Source organism: Aethalodelphis obliquidens, unplaced genomic scaffold (assembly GCF_003676395.1).
Source record: "Aethalodelphis obliquidens isolate GAN/ISIS:26980383/991018 unplaced genomic scaffold, ASM367639v1 scaffold25, whole genome shotgun sequence".
NCBI classification, from domain to species: Eukaryota; Metazoa; Chordata; class Mammalia; order Artiodactyla; family Delphinidae; genus Aethalodelphis; species Aethalodelphis obliquidens.
Genome location: NW_020837969.1, coordinates 17,623,009 through 17,640,559, shown reverse-complemented (window position 1 = coordinate 17,640,559; position 17,551 = coordinate 17,623,009). Strand labels below are relative to the sequence as shown.

At 35.4% G+C, this 17,551-nt stretch overlaps 1 protein-coding gene across 1 annotated transcript in view; it reads left to right on the top strand.

Annotated features, from left to right (window-relative positions):
* MICU3 (mitochondrial calcium uptake 3) overlaps positions 1-17,430 on the top strand; it is an 87,694-nt gene extending 70,264 nt beyond the window's left edge. The window contains exons 12-15 of the mRNA XM_027122713.1: positions 9,868-9,976; positions 11,993-12,150; positions 13,301-13,369; positions 15,089-17,430. Of these exons, the coding sequence (XP_026978514.1) occupies positions 9,868-9,976; positions 11,993-12,150; positions 13,301-13,369 (336 nt within the window). The 3' untranslated portion in view covers positions 15,089-17,430. The remainder of the gene's footprint in view (positions 1-9,867; positions 9,977-11,992; positions 12,151-13,300; positions 13,370-15,088) is intronic.
* The last annotated feature ends 121 nt before the right edge of the window (positions 17,431-17,551 follow it).

Genomic DNA, 17,551 nt, shown 5'->3' with positions numbered 1-17,551 from the left:
TGGCACAGTGGTTAAGAATCCACCTGCCAATGCAGGGGACACGGGTTCAAGCCCTGGTCTGGGAGGATTCCACATACTGCGTAGCAACTGAGCCCATGCGCCACAACTACTGAGCCTGTGCTCTAGAGCCCATGAGCCACAACTACTGAAGCCTGCGTGCCTAGAGCCCGCGCTCCACAACAAGAGAAACCACCGCAGTGAGAAGCCCCCGTGCACTGCAACGAAGAGTAGCCCCCACTCACCACAACTAGAGAAAGCCCGTGCACAGCAACAAAGACCCAACACAGCCAAAAATAAATAAATAATAAATTTTTTAAAAAATTAAAAAAATAATATAATTCTGGGTAGATATCCATATTTTTCTTAGACATGCTGAAAACCTTTAAGGTTATTAGCAGTTGTTTTATTCACATTATGGATATCACTTTTCAAGAGAATTCTGCTGAGCTATAAGCTTTGACTACTATGTAAACATCACCTCATATAAAACAGTTTATATTGACATCATTTCAGTCACACTTTATTCATTTCTATAATACCCTTAATAAAGGGTCATTAGAAGACGGCTGTTGACGAGTGAGTGATCTTATCGGTAGTTGAAGTGAGGTTTTTCAAAGAGTTTGGATGGCATGAATGGTTAAGAACCTGGGACAACTGATTGTCTATTTGTTTAGTAGCAAATGTTTTGTCAGCAATTCTGAGCAGTTGCATTATCTAGTGGTATTTGAGTGCATCACTGCAACCAAATAGAACTGGTGTTACAAGTACCCCTTCAAGCATGGGATGTTTTGGATATATTGCCTTCTATTTGTGTTTGTAGAAGGATCAAGTTAATCTATCCAGGAAAAACTTGCAAACAGTTTGACTTTGTTTAAAGTGGATACACTGTGACGGTGCTAACAATTCTGCAGGTCCCCTACGGAATGAGGAAAAAAGGACTTGATGCATTTGACTGTTAGTTTATGTAATCACTTAGGGGTCTTTTATCTGTTTTACATGTTGAAGTAAATTTTTTCCAATTCATAGACACTTCCCTAAAAATAAATATCAGAAATTGTACTATTTTGTCAAGCTACGAGTGTATTATTTAGGGCCTTGAAGAATATGCTTTTTTTTCTTTTATCCACTGGAAACTTATAAAAATCTGAAATTCAAAAAAATCAATTCCAGGGTGAAGTGTTTAGGGAACTCTTTGTACTGTTTTTGCACCGATTTTTTACATTTAAAATTATTTCAAAATAAAAAGTTTGGGGGAGGGGAATTCCCTGCCAGGCCAGTGGTTAGGACTATGTGCTTTCACTGCCATGGCCCGAGTTTGATCCCTGGTCAGGGAACTAAGATCATGCAAGCCGTGTGGCACAGCCAAAAAATAAAAAATTTTCTTTTAAGTTAAATTCAGCTTCTCAAAACTTCTAATTGATAGAGGTATCTTAAATGTAACAAATCATTACAGTAAGAAAAGGAAAATACAGCAAGTGAACCAGCATTGATTCTCACTGATTTTTTTTTTTTTGCATTATCTCATCAATCATTAGAACAACCTTCCAGATACTGATAAATTTATTTTAGAAAAGAGGAAGCTAAGGCTCTCAGGTACTTAAGATAGTTGCCCAAGGACTCAAACCCAAGACGCTAAGCCAGTGATATTCCTAACACACCCTACTTCTGTATTTACCATCTTTTCACCTGCCATCCTCTTCTCTCAAAAGAATAACAAGTAGTAGTACTTGAATAGCACTTTACATTTCTAAAATACTTTCATTTCCATTCATTTATCTAGCAGATATTAAACATCTGCTGTTTACTAGGCCTTATTGTAGCCACCGTGGATAAAGTGACAAGATAAGCAAAATCCTTCTCTCATGGAAACACTTCTTCGTGGAGAGATACAATAAACAAGTAAAGGAAAAATAGTAAATGATATCTTTTCAGATAATGATAAATATTATGAAGAGGACTAGAAAAGAAGATAGACAATCAAGGTAGCTTTTGAGAAAAGGCTGTGAGGAATGACCTGTGCCAAGATCTGGATGAAGAACTTTCCAGGCAGAGGAAACAGCAAATACTAAGGGCCTGGGGACAGAAAAAGCTTCCTTTATCTGAGAAATTGCCAAAACGGTAAAGTCGGTGAAGGGAAAATAGTAGGAGATCGAGGAGAGATAGATTAGGGGTCAGGTCTCAGAGGATCGTGTAGGCCAAAATAAGAAGTTTAGATTTTATTCTAACAGTGATTCTATGAGTGATGGTAAGCTACTATAGTATTTAAACTTTAAAGCAGTGGTAAGTAAACTACCTACTTCCTATTTTTGTAAATAAAGTTTTATTGGAACATAGCCACGCTCATTCTTTAATGGATTGTCTCTGGCTCCTTTTGAGCTATAACAGTAGAGTTGAGTAGTTGCAACATGCACCATATAACCTGAAAAAATTAAAATATTTATTCTCTGACCCTTTATAGAAAAAGTTTGCCAATCTTGTTTTAGAACATAGGTGTCATGTTTGTTCATTCAACAAGTATTCATTCAGTGAGTATTTGCTGTCTACTATGACACTCAAATCTGATCTAACTCATGAGCCAGATATGACCTGATTCATGTCTCAAAAGATCATTGTGACTGGTGTATACAGAATAGACTTCAGTTGGCCCAGGTTTGAAAGAAGAAGGCAAGTTAGAATGTTGTTATAATAGGAGTATAGGTAAGAGATGAGCATGGTTTGGACCAGAGTGAAACTAGGGAAAAGTGGTCAGATATTGGATCATTTGAAAAGTAGAGCTGATAGAACATGTTGCTGGATTAGACTGCAATATGATGGAACAAGAATCATGAAGAACTCCTAGGTTTTGGCCTGAACCACATGGTGAAACAGTGCCATTTATTGAGCTAAGCAAGACTACAAGCTTGGGATTAGGAAAGAATCAATGGTTTTATTTTGGACAAGTTAAATTTTAGATTCCTATGAGGTATCCACTTGAAGAAAGTCTGCAGGCAGTTGGATGTGTGACTAGCATTCAGGGGTGCAATGAGGACTACTTTTGGTGTATAGACTTCCAAATGGTGTCTCCAGTTTAAACGTCTCCCCCGAATTTCAGTCTTTTACTTCATACTGCCTACTCAGCATCTCCAGTAGTATCCAGTAGACATCTCAGGCTTAATGTTGCAAAACTAAACTCCTGAGCATCCCCCCCAAATCTTGCTCCATGCGCCATCTTCCCTGCTTGAATTAATGGAAACTCCATTCTTCCTAGTCATTCTAGCCCAAAATTTTTGGACCTCTCCCTCTCATTCTACGTACAAGCCACCACAGATCCTCCTGGCACTGCTTCTGTCAGCATTTGATCACTCCTTGCCACCTGCATTGCTACCACCCAGGTCAGTTGCCTCCTAAGTCACCTCTCTGCCTCCAGCTTTGCCTCCCTGCCATCCGCTCCCCATTCAGCATTTAAGGAAGCGCTTTATACCATGATTCAGATCTTATCATAGTAACTCCCCATTTTTCTCCTTACAGTGGCCTCCAAGGCCTACACAGGCTGCTCCCTCATTACCTCGGACCTCACTTCCTGCCATTCTCCCCTGTCCTCGCTCTGCTCCAGCCACACTGGCTACTTTACTGTTTCTCAAATACCAGGCAGTCTGCTGTCTCAGGGGTTTTGTGTGGGTTCTTTTCTCTGCCCAGAATGCTCTTCTCTTAGATATGCTGTGTATATCGCTCACTATGTTATTTCTCAATGAGGCCTACCCTTCCAATCTAATATATAAAGACTCACCTATTATATAAATAATATGTAACATGCTATGTAAGTAATAATCTAGTAGATAAATTATAACCCTTTCCCTTGGCATTCCCTATTCCTTCTTCCCTTAATCTGTTTTTATTTCCATAGTGTTATTGTCTTCTAACATACCATATAATTTACTTTTTATTTTTCATTGTTTATCTGGATAAATAATAGTATTGATATTTACTTATTTTTATTATTTGTTGTCTGTCTCCCCTAACTAGAACATAAACTCCAGGAAGGCTAGTGTTTTTATCTTTTTTATTCACTTGTATATCCGCAGCACCTAGAGCCCCTGTCAAATGAATTGATAGATAATATTTAAAGATGTGGAACTTAAAGCTTTTCTGTTTTTGTGAATTTTATCTACATATATATTCACTTATATGAAATGGTAGATATATACAAAGTTATTTATTATAGCATTGTAGCAAAAGATTGGAAACTACCTGCCTCTTTCAGTAACATACTGGTTAAATACCAGAAACTACCTCTTGCAGTAAGTTACTGGTTAAATAAATTATGATGTAACTATAAAATGGGAAAAGGTGCAGCTGGAAAAAGGCTAAGAAAGATCTTTATGTACTAATATAGAATGATCTCCAAGATGCAGTAAATGAAAAAGAACACAACTTAGAACATTGTGTATAGTATACTACCATTTGTTTAAAAAGATAGCCTATGCTAATTCTAGAAGGACCCACAGAACTAAAAACATTGGTTCCTCCAAGGAAAGGAACTACATGGCTAGGTGACAAGGGTGGGAGAAAGGGAGATTTTGTGTTGTATATTCTTTTGTGCCTTTTGAATTTTGAACAGGTGAATATATTGCCATATAACTAACTTAAAAAATGTTAAATACCATGGGACCAGGTGAACTTATCTAGGAGAGAATGTAGATAGAGACTGTAGAAGGGAAGGGAAGAGGGCTTATCATAACCACGTAATGTAAATATTAACAAGAAAGTAATAAAATTACCGTTATTAAGCTTTGGGGACACTGATGTTCAGAAAGATTTAAGAGACTTACCTTATTAGGTCATTCAGCCAGTAAATTTCAGAGTTTGAATTTTCTGCTTTTTTCACAATGGTACACTTCCCTCAATCTTTCAGAGTTGTTTATATATTTGTAAAAGTTATTATGTATTTGCTATTTAGATCAGTTACTGATCTAAATAGCACACTTAATTTATGATATGAGTATGAATTTTGTGTTGAGAATAAACATAGTTTATATTCCTGAGGTCCTCTTAAGCGCATGTTTTCTAAATGGTCGTTTTAGTTTGGATGATAATTTGTCTTGATGATTTTTTTGGCTTTTTCAATTTAAATCTTTTCCTCATTCTAGTCTTCTGATTTTTTCAAATTTTACCGAGGTAAAAATCATGTAACATAAAATTAACCATTTTAAGCTGAACAATTCAGTGTCATTTAGTATATACACATGTTGTACAACCACTATCTCTGTCTATTTCCAAAACATTTTCATTACACCAGAAGTAAACCCTGTACCTATTAAGTGTTTTCCCCCAGCCTCTGGTAACCATCAGTCTGCTTTTTCTCTCAGTGGATTTAACCATTCTGGCTATTTCATATAAAAAGAATCAGGCAATATGTGACTTACCATGTTTGGCTTCTTTCATAATGTTTTTGAGGTTCATCCACATTGTAGCATCTATCAGTACTTCATTCCTTGTTATGGCTGAATAATGTTCCATTGTAGGTATATACCACTATTTGTTTATCCAGTCATCTGCCCATAGCCATGTGAGCTTTTCCCACCCTTTGGGTATTGTGAATAATGCTGCTATGAATATGTGTGTACATGTATTTTTTTGTTTAAATACCAGTTTTCAGTTCTTTTGGGTATATACCTAGAGTGGAATTGCTATATATATAAATTATAGCCATCCTAGTGAGTATGAAGTGTTATCTATGTAATCACCTTTACCTTTACCTTAACCAGAACTCTTTATTTCTTTATATAGCTTTGAGTTGCTATCTAGTTTCTTGTCTTTTCAGCCTGAGGGACTTCCTTTAGCTTTTCTTGTAGGACGGGTCTGCTAGTAATGAATTCCCTTAGCTTTTGTTTATCTGAGAATGTCTTAATTTCTTCATTTTTGAAGGATACTTTTGCCACATACAGAATTCTTGGTTGACAGGTTTTTTTCTTTCAGCACTTGAAGTATCCCACTCACTTCTTGCCTCTGTGAGTTCTGATGAGAAATCAGCTGCTAATCTTATTGGGGATCCCTTCTATGTGAAGAGCTGCTTCTCCTCTGCTGCTTTCAAGTATCTCTGGCTCTGGCTTTTGACACTTTGAATATGTGTCTTGGTGTGGGCGTTTTTTAGTTTATCCTACTTGGATTTCATTGAGCTTCTCAGATGTGTAGACTCCCGTCTTCCCTCAAATTTGGTGTTTTAAACCATTATTTCTTTAAATATTCTTTCGACTCCTTTCTCTCTTTTCCTTCTGGAAGTCCCATAACGTATGTATGAACTTGATGGTGTCCCCAGGACCCTTAGGCTCTGTTCACTTTTCTTTTTTATTTTTTTCCTGCGGTACATGGGCCTCTCACTGTTGTGGCCTCTCCCATTGCGGAGCACAGGCTCTGGACACGCAGGCTCAGCGGCCATGGCTCACGGGCCCAGCCGCTCCGCGGCATGTGGGATCTTCCCAGACCAGGGCACAAACCTGTGTCCCCTGCATCGGCAGGCGGACTCTCAACCACTGCGCCACCAGGGAAGCCCTGTTCACTTTTCTTCATTCTTGTTTCTTTCTGTGCCTCAGACTGAATAATTTCAATTGTCCTCTCTTTAATTTCGTAGATTCTTTCTTCTGTCTGCCCACATCTATTGTTGAACTTCTCTAGTCAGCTTTTCATTTCAGCTATTGTACTTTTAAGCTCCAGAATTTTTATTTGGTTCCTTTTACACTTTCTGTCTCTTTATTGATATTCTCATTTTGTTCATACATGGTTTTCCTGATTTCCTTTAGTTCTTTGTCCATGGTTTCCTTTAGCTCTTTAAGCGTATTTACAACAATTAATTTAAAATCGTTTTTTCTTTGGTCCAATGTTTTGGCTTCTTTAGGGATGGCTTCTGTTGATTCTTTTTTTTCCTTCTTGTGAATGGGCCATATTTTCCTGATTCTTTGTATGCACTGTAATTTTTTGCTAAAAACTAGCCATTTTGAATATTATATGGTAACTCTGGAAATCACATTCTCCCCTACAGTTGTCCATTTGCAAAATAGCTTGGATAAGTCACTAAACAAACAGAAAAGACTGTATTCCTTGTCGTGTGCAGTCACTTAAGACTCTGTTCCTTTATCTTAGGGGTTAGCCAGAGAACTGACAGAGATTTCCTTAAATGCCTGAAGCCAAGAAGAAAAAAATATAGTACTGTCCCAGTCTTTGCAGTTAAGCTGTGAGCTGGAGCACTCCTTCAACACTACGCCAGGCTACCTAAGCCCCTTTATTTACCTTCACCTCCTGCTTTCACAGAGCTCACATATCTGCCAGAGGTGGTAACCTAGGGTCCTCTCAGGTCTGTTAAAGCATGTGTCAGTTCCTGGGCATGTCCAATTTCCCAAGTATAGGCAATAGCGCTGTGAGCCCCTATTCTCCCAGTAACCATTCTCTTCAGCCTCCTCCTTCCCAGGCTTTTGGATTCTGTCTGCCACTTGTCTCCTCTGTCGTCCCTTGCCCCAGGCTGGCATAGAGTGTGTATGTCTTTAAATGTTTTAATAGATGTCACTGTCACCAGGAAAGCCATTCTAGTCCAAGGGGAAAAGGGTGAAACAAAAGTTAGCCTCTGTGCTGGTCCTTCAGGGAATCACCAGACAGGTCAAATCACATATCATGACAATTTGAGAACAAGGCACCCTTACTGAAAATCAGTTGACCATAGATATTTGGGTTTATTTCTGGACTCTCAGTATATGTATTTTTGATACTTTAAAGTCGTCAGATATTATCATCACTTTATTTTTGTTACAATGTAAGCTACTTCTTTTTACTCCACTTCTAACGATTAGGACACACTCCATTCAAGTCCCAGTGGTTCATTACAGAAGTGATTCTGGGAATAAGAATGGGGAGGGAGAAGAAATGGCCATACCCCTGTCTCTCTGCCACTTCCCCAGACTGTCTGTCCCTCACTTCTGTTAAGAATGGATTGCTTTAAATAATTGCCGTCAAAATGAATGCCCTGTTTTTCAATTTACAAACACAAAGAGTTTAATCTGTACAAAACAATTACTGTATGGTTTTGAATTTGCCCTGTCTTTCCAAACATGAGATCCCCATTTTGAAAAATCCAAAGGTTCAGATGGAGAACATTGTATTCTGTCATTCTTTGATTTCCTTTTAATTTTAAGCTCCCTAAAAGTATTGACATTTTTGTTTACACTTTGTTTTAAAATATCCCATCCTCTTGTTTTTCACTTTTACCAGCATTAACCTGTCACCCTGACACAGAGATTGTTGCTGGGAGAGCTGATCCAGCACAAACTGATACAGAACCAGAGCAGTGGCCAGTTTCCCTGGCAACAAGCTCTTCACATCAAGACAAACCCCTTCTGGCTCAGTCTCCCTAATTGAGTCAAACAGTCCTGTCTGGAAAACATGGCAGGGGGGATCAGATCACAAAGCAGAATCCAGAGTTGGAATGGCCATAAATGAATGTAAGGAAAGAGAAAAAGAAAAAGTGAAGAGAAATGACAGTGATGATTCTCCTTGAAAGTAAAGAGGGGTGATAATTGAAGTGGAACTAATGTGTATTAAAATTTGGTATTATTATTTCAATAACAAATTGATAATATTATTTTGATAATAAATCACTTAATCAGTAGCTGGCTTATATGAAAATAAACTCTCTGGTTCTTTGCCCAGCTTTCCAGTGCCACCTCCTTAGCTTCCCTTCCCCTGCTACCCCAGTAGTAAGGTCAGAATTTGTGACGCCTAAGCTCTCAGCCCTCTGCTTGTTCTCTGTTTACTTTGTCTCTCAGTTTTGTTCATCTTGCTGAGGAGAACACATCAAGCAAATGCAGCCCTTTGTATCCAAATTCGTATTATCAGAGATATATTGTGCTTATTTCAAGTAACTTTCCTGTTTAATTGAAGTTATAGCAGTGGCAATAAACATTGTGCTTATTTCAAGTCACTTTCCTGTTTAATTGAAGTTATAGCAGTGGCAATAATTTCAATTTACCTAAATGAAATTCCAGAGTCCTTTCCATGACCCTACCAGAAGCCCTGTGTTGGGCCTCCCAGAGCTCTGCTACAGTCATTGTACTTCCTCCTGTTATTCTGGCAGCCTTATCATGGCAGGAACAAGTAAAAATACACGACTGTTGGCTTATTAGACATATTTATTTTGCATTGTCATTATAAAGACATTAATGACCTAATGCTGAAATATATTTAAGGAGAAATACATGTACAGGAGAAACTGGGGTTTTTTTGGTTGTTTTTCTTGTTTTTTTTTTTTTGCGGTGCGTGGGCCTCTCACTGTTGTGGCCTCTCCCGTTGTGGAGCACAGGCTCCGGACATGCAGGCTCAGTGGCCATGGCTCACGGGCCCAGCCGCTCCGCGGCATGTGGGATCTTCCCCGACTGGGGCACGAACCTGTGTCCCCTGCATCGGCAGGCGGACTCTCAACCACTGTGCCACCAGGGAAGCCCGAGAAACTGTTTTTAGAGGGTTTTTTTTCTTCTTCTTTTTTCTTAATGATCATACTTACTTTTAAAGTTTAAGAAATTCAGGCCTGAAGTGAGAATTTCCAAAAATGGAAACTTTTAAATTTATGTTTATTGTAGCATTTTTCTTTAACTTTGTGCTGATATGACAGTGTTTTAAAAATATTTTCACCTATCATTGCTAATAGTAGCAACATTACCCAGTGGAAAAAATTTGAGTGACTTTTACATTTCATTTGGAGAAAGAAGGTTTCAGAAGGTACCCTGGAAATATATACTTACAAGATATATTGCTGATGCTCAGTCTACTTATTTCTAGTAAGCGTAGATATTTATTTAAATCAATTTGACAATGCTAAATATATTTACATATATTTTCCCAATATAGGGCATTACATTTGATGAATTCAGGTCATTTTTCCAGTTTTTGAACAACCTAGAAGACTTTGCAATAGCCTTGAATATGTATAATTTTGCAAGTCGCTCTATAGGGCAAGGTAAGTAACAAACTTTCAAAAACTAAAAGCAAACCATATTCCTACATTGCTTCTGGTGACTTTGACAACAAATTAACTAGATATATCATATTAGCCATCAGTTTGCCTGAAGGTTTGGTGTATACTTCAACAGGAAATTTGTTTTCCCTAAGCTAAATTTAGGAAAATATGCTACTATTTTGTATTAAATTTATGATTGCCCTTCACTGCATATTATGGGAAAAGCTAATGATGTTTGTAAAGGTTTAAAGAGGAAGAAACCTCATGGCTGCTTGGTAACCTCGAGGAGATATGTGTCTCCCTATAGAAGAGCCAGCTGGCCATGCCGCAAACATCATCACAGGGTGATATTCATATTATTTGTTTGTCTTACTGACTTTACCCACACTCTCTGCTGGCTCAGAAACCTGAATTTTGTCAACAGAGCCACCTCTTAGCCATGGACTTACATTAGCCAAGTTTTAAGAACGATATATAAAAATGACAGTCAATTTTGCTTGATTTACCAAAAAATACAACTGCCATAGAATTCTGAATGCTGTAGTCCTCAGGACCAGCTCATTCTTTCCCTGTAGGTAGACTAACAAGTCAAGTCCTTTTCCCAGCATTCTGTAGCTATGACCCACCTTCCCTTCCCTCGTGGCCATATTGTTTTTAAATATTCTTGCCATATGAGGACTTTCTGGTTATGTCTTTACGGTGATTTTACCCGTGTCTGCCATAATCTAATAAGTGCTAATCCCCCAGTTCAATCTCAGAGGACAGTCTGGTTATTTTATTACCAAGTTCTAGGGACAAGGCAAACCGGAGCCTCTAAGTGCTAATAATTCTCTTTCCCCAAAACACAGATAGTGAATCCCTCGCATAGCTTCATTCACTTACTCGTTGAGGAAGAGAAACCTAAAAACTGAAAAGTTTTCATATTTCACCCTTTGACTGGTCTAGATATTCAAATAAGGCATCTTCTTAACACATTTTAGTGTTTTAAAACCAAAACCTTTGGGAGCCCTGCCTTAACAGGCCAATGTTTTACTGCCATGGTAAACCTACTAATCAACTTCAAAAAGAGAAAAAGTCAGTATCTGCTTAGCTGGTTCAGAATGGAAAGTTGCTCTTTTACTTTGTGGAACTGAATGAAACGAAATGAAAAAAATCACTCTTGCAGGTGCTAGGAATAGATCTGTCTCTTTTTTTTTTTTTTCTGTTGCCACTTCTAGCACGTTAATTCACGTTATCACCCTTAGAAAGAGCTATTGCTGTAGCCACCGCAGTGGTATTCCTGCCATTATCCACTCTCCTCTCTGACGTTTCCTGGACAACTCACAGAATAATCTTCCTAAAACAGATTAACCCTGACACACCTGCTATGGAAAATTCTTCAGTTCCCCAATTGCCTGTTGAAGATCGTACAGGTTCCTCACCTCAAAGTCCCCCCCGCAGAGCTTCCCCAGCTCCTGGGTGTCCAGGCTGCTCATTTTCTGAACATGCCTTGTGCTCCTGTGCCCTGCCCCACCTTTGTCCTTTCATGTCATCATCTGCCATTTCCTCTCATCTCTACAAGCTGAAATCCTTTATCCTTCAGGGCTGAACTCAGATACAAAGCGGCAGCCTTCCCTAATCGCTGTCTTCTCTCTCTTTTCCCTACGCCACGCTACCCCACAAGTAACCACTCATTTCCAAATTCTCATAGCGCTTTGTTGCTGCTTTTTGTGTGGTCCTGTGTAATGATTATTTGGGCATGTGTGTCATCTCCCATCTGAACTGTAAGTTTCTTGAGAACTTATTCACCTTAATAACCTCTAAAGTATCTGTGGTTGATAGTAGGCCCTTTTAATTAAAACCGCAAAAAATTTTATGTTCCCTAAAAAGATGGCATGATTAATGAAAAGTGCTATGTTACATAAGATCATGACCCATGTTTAGAAAAAAAACCTTCTTTTATAACCTTGCTAGTAATTAACACATATTATAAAAATAATGTTAATGGTTTACTCCTTTTCTGTGTCATTTATCTAGATGAATTTAAACGTGCCGTCTATGTAGCCACTGGCCTCAGACTTTCACCACATTTAGTGAACACAGTCTTTAAGATTTTTGATGTTGACAAAGATGATCAATTAAGCTATAAAGAATTCATTGGAATTATGAAAGACAGACTCCATAGAGGATTCCGGGTAAACCTATAAATTTCAACCCTATTGCCATCCTTTTTAAAAACTGAAAGAAAAAAATCCATCTAAGTTTCAGAAACAATTTATATAAGTTTTTAAGGATATAAACAGGAAATGTTATATTTGAAAAGAAAAAACATAAGGCCCTACCTATTTTCAAAAACAATTTGAAGAGATAAAAGGTGATGCTTTTTTAAATATAAAATCAGTGTGAATTTTTAATAACTTATTTTCATATTCAATTAGTTTAATGTCTTCATCCCAGTTTGTGGGGGGGAAATGTTGCCAAATATTTTGATTCAGTCTGCACACTGGCTGTTTAAGACTTGCTAGTATACAAAGAAATATCACTATTTCTCATTTTATATGATGCAGATTTCCACTAGGCAACGTGAGGTTCTTAAGTCACTGCATATTCAGTACTTTTTATATGGAAAATGAGGTAAAAAATGTTTTTTTGTCTGTTGAACTGTTCTTTCCTTTTAACATCTTATACTGCAAAATAATTACAAGAAATTCAGTGATTTTTCTCAGAAGTATGTTTTAAAGAATGAAATGTAGCCTAAATCAATGAATGTTTACACATTTAATGTATTTGGATGTGCCACAAATGGAAAAAGAAAAAAAAATATGATTAACAGCTAGAATATTCAATCTTCCCTCTTTGGTAACAGTACCCCTGAGCATTATACATTTAAAAAGAAAAAATATATATATGTACCAAAAAATCAAGATTCATCTGAGACAATGTTTTTAAAGATTTTTAATGGATTCTTAAAATCCCAACTGTCTTGGTAAAGATACCGTGTACTTAACTGCCACCTAGTGGTTAGTTATTAACATTTGCGGTGATGGCACAAATGCCTAAAAGGGCATGCGTTGAAAATCATTTTTTTCCTCAAATATTTTAGAATAGCAAGATCAAACTAAAATATTGGGTTGGCCAAAAAGTTCGTTCAGGTTTTTTGTAAGATGTTACGAAAGACACGAACAAACTTTTTGGCCACCCCAATATAAAACTATGCTATAAACCCTTGACACTGTATTTCTCTCTTAGATTTTATGTATTTTTATTTTTGCCTTATTTATTGAATATCTGTGACCCCATAACATTTTATTTACATTTGCACACTCTTAATACTCTGTTTCACAGGGTTATAAAACAGTTCAGAAGTATCCCACTTTCAAATCCTGTCTGAAGAAGGAACTTCATAGCAGATAAGTATGTTAGCACCTGTTTGTCTAAATTTGTTCAGTAACAGTAAAAGAAGGGTCATAATTTATTCTTCTCTTACAACATTTAGGTAATAGCTGAAAGAAATAGAATTATAATTTATTTTTAATGTTTAGGTCACTAATTCAAGTTAAGAATTAGTCTTTTAATGATTTCATTTTACACCATACAATTCAGTTTAAGAATAGTTATTATAACAAAGCATTAGTTTGCCACTGTTAAGTTGTGATCTAAAAATGAACTGGAATAACTACTCATCTGACTGGAATTCTCATGAATGTTGTGACTGAAAATTTTTCTGCTTAACCTGTAGTTTTGTATCTGAGCAGATACAATATAATGAATCCAGATTGCATTTTTATAATCTAGGATTACTAGCATCTAAGGGATATTTGTAACTATTTTTTAGGATCATGATTCCAAACATCTGCTACAATAATAGCAACTAAATTTTTTTAGAGTTATTTTGGGTGCCTGGCACTATACTAGGTGTTCTTCTACATGTAGTATTTCATTTAATCCTTACAGATAGATATCCCATTTAACAGCAGAGAAAATAGAGACTTGGGGAGTCATTTACCCAAGATAACTTGCTAGTAAGTTGCAAACCAGGATTTGAGCAATTTGAGCTTCATTCTGTGTGATGACAAAACCATCTTAGTTATTATTTACTACACCATCACCATGGAATGAAATAGTTGAGGAAGATACGGGAGATTTGTTCAGTTTGTATCAACCCAAATAAGTATCTCAGACTTGTTGCTGACCTCCAAAATGAGAGATTTGTTTTTGCTTTTTTCTTTTTGTTTTTCTTTTAAAAGTCAACTATAGCTATAAAATTTTGGTTGATTGTGGGTTCTGATTAGGTCTCTGCAGTGAAACTTTCATTCATTTACATGCTTGCAAATACCTATTTTTTTCAAGATTAAAACATTTATATTTGTCTAGAGTGGCATTACCAAAGTGGTACATATGCATAGGATGTCAATGTATATTAGTTAAAAGACCAAAAGCTGTTTAGAAATAAGTATGAGAAATATCATAATAGATATGGTTAAGTAGGTTCCTTAGGACTTACAGATCTTAATATGCCACTATTGATTTGTCTCTCTAAAAGAAAACAGCAGTATTTGGTATTTTGCAAAGTAGCTTTGAAGCCTAATATTTTATGGAACCCATTTAGGGAATTGCTGGTCTAAAATGTTTAGTGGTAAGTAGGCTTATTTACTTATCTAAGGTGGTAACTGTTGTGATTGAGCTAACAGAAGAAGTCAGGTCTTCCTAATCTCTATTTTGAGGAACTTTATATTGCCTTTATTATAAGAAGTTAAGCTAAACATTTAAAAAAATAGTAGGACTATACCATTTATATGTTCATATAGATAGTGTTTCCAACCAGCCTGTAATAGTGTCACATTGACATTATTGATTCTGTGTAGTAGTATATAGAACCATAGAAAAAAATGACTACTTAGATTCTAGAACTTTGTAAGACTGTGGATTAGACAAGTTACTAAACAAAACACTGAACCTTTAAATTTAAGGAAATAGTTTATGATTAAGTCTTTGATTCTTATACTTGCTGTTGCGTGTTTTTATCATGTGCCTTACTGTTTCCTGTGATTATTATAATGATTAATGCTGTTACCTCTGAATTTCATCCTAAAAAATGTTACTTTTATGTATTACATATATTTTTTTAATTAGGTACTTCTAAAGCAAAGTTTAAAGGATTATTATCTACTTGAAAGTGCAAGAAGCAAAAACTTCAGAGGGCGGAAGCAGGTCTGAGATCAGAACTTGTGTAAATGAAGGAAAAGGTGAAATGCTAATTATAATTTTTTCTTTAACTGAATTTTTGAATATAAGATGCATCTTCTTACTGATTACTAATGTTACATGTTATCATGCATCTTCTTACTAATTACTAACGTTACGTGTTATCATGTTGAGCTTTTGACTTGATTTACTGAACTCTGCACTTTTTCATTCCCTTCGGATTCTTCCAGTGACTATATAAGAATGTATTTTAATTTTTAAAAAAATGTATTAGAAATTTGTCTCATTTCAAAATAATGTATGACTCCTGGAATCTAGATCACTTAAAAATGAACAGCAACATATTTTTGGTTTTAGACTGAACTTATTATCAGAAAATGAATATTCCTTGAGATTTATCTTAGGGCCCTTAGAATTGTTAATAGATCTCCAGGCTTTTAATTACATTGAAGTAATTTTGAAACACAAATAGAAATTAAGCTACTATACAATATGATGGTTTACACTGTACTTTTAACTTTTAAAATTGCTTAATTAACATATATTGTTTGAATCATATAAAGTTTTTTTTAAAGTTTTTGTTCATTTACCAAAGTCAACAGAATGTCTGATATTATTTTATGTATACAGTAATTTAAAATGTAAATTTTTTTCTCAAAAAAACTCATACATTAATGGTAGAAACAGTGGCAGTTTTTGTAGCAGTAGTCACTGTTGTTGTCGTTATTGTTTTAAACATGGTGCAGCTCCTGATAGCAGATGGTACATGTTAATAACAGTAGTAAAAATAATATCTTGAGGCTCTGTAACTTATCGCATATTGTTATTATGTGTCTGTGGTGTCAAAATGAGTATTATAAAAGATTAATATAAAATGGTTTAGCAGACTGAAGTATATATTAGGTAGAAGTTAATATTTGTTTCTTGCGAAAGGACCACATGTTAAAGTAATGCCAAACAGCCAGTAATCATGAATACTTTAAATAGAATTTATTATTTCAAAATGTCTTAAAAGAGAAAAGATAAACTTTCTATTGAAAAACAGCAAAATTAGATTTTCTTCTGGAGAAAATAACTTGATAGGATTTAATGGAAATCTGTTCAATTAAAAAAATGTAGTTTATAAAAAGTTACTATGCAAAAATAGAACAATGAATTTAAATTATACTGTATGTGGAAGATAGGTTCATTTATCTTCTAAGATGTACTAAATATAAACTGCACACACTCCAACTGTTATCTTGCTTTTACATATGAAAATAGGAAATACTGACTTTGTTTTTGTTAAGTTATTAAAGGTGAATTTGATAGTTCTGCATCAGCCTATTTATAAAAGTAATGTTATTCCCAAGAATATGTTGTTAGCATTGACAATGCATTTTTAGACTTTTTACATTCTTTATCTGATATTATTTATTACATTGATATAGAAATATGTGATTCATCAGTTTTAGGATTTCACATAGTATAATTTCACCTGCTTTGCAGGTTGATTCAGTTGATTAACTAAATGAAAATGTCTACCTTCTCATTTAACGTGCCCCAGCTCTATTTTACCTTACACTGAATGTTCTCAATATTATTTGCTATCTAAAAGAATGGAAAAAATGCAACTTACTTTTATCTTTAATTATAAACTAAATTATCTTGCGTATATGGAAAAATTGCTATTTAGAACAGTCCTATAAATAGATATTAAAAACTGAATTAGCTCATTAAGATTCTTTATAATTCTGCCATTCTCCCAAGGAATACTACATATGTAACCTTTATTCTTTATTGCTTATCAGAGTGAATGGATACTCATCTGCTTATAAGACTGCAGCATAATATTAAAATGCAAATAAATAAAATATTCTGATCAATTAAAATGGAAAAGAGTAGTAAATTATGGTGATTCTCCACATATTATCAGTCTTGAACTTTATCATCTATAAAATGGGAGGTAAAAATATCTCACTGGACTGTTGTTTACATCAATTTTAAAAATTTTAAGTGCTTTGAAAATAGTAATGTACTAAATACATGTATGCTATTCTCAGTATTTCCTTCTACAAACTATTCCTTGGAAAGATGAAGCTATACATGAAATTTTAGTATCATACTCTTTACAGAAGACTTTATGATGAAAGGTTTATGGTAATTCTCAGAATCATTTCTTATTATGAATTTCATTTAAGTTCCAGTTTATTGTTCTTATTATAACTGTAAAGTGACCTGTCTTACATTCTTATGTTATCTTAAAATAAATACACTTGCTCTTGAATCAAGTAATTTAGTAGTTTGCTTTTCTGTATATCTGTGGACTAACGTCTTTCTGAAAAATGTCACGTATAAACTTTGAAAATCTTTGTTGATTACCAAACCTCCATTGATTTTATGCCCTCTGCT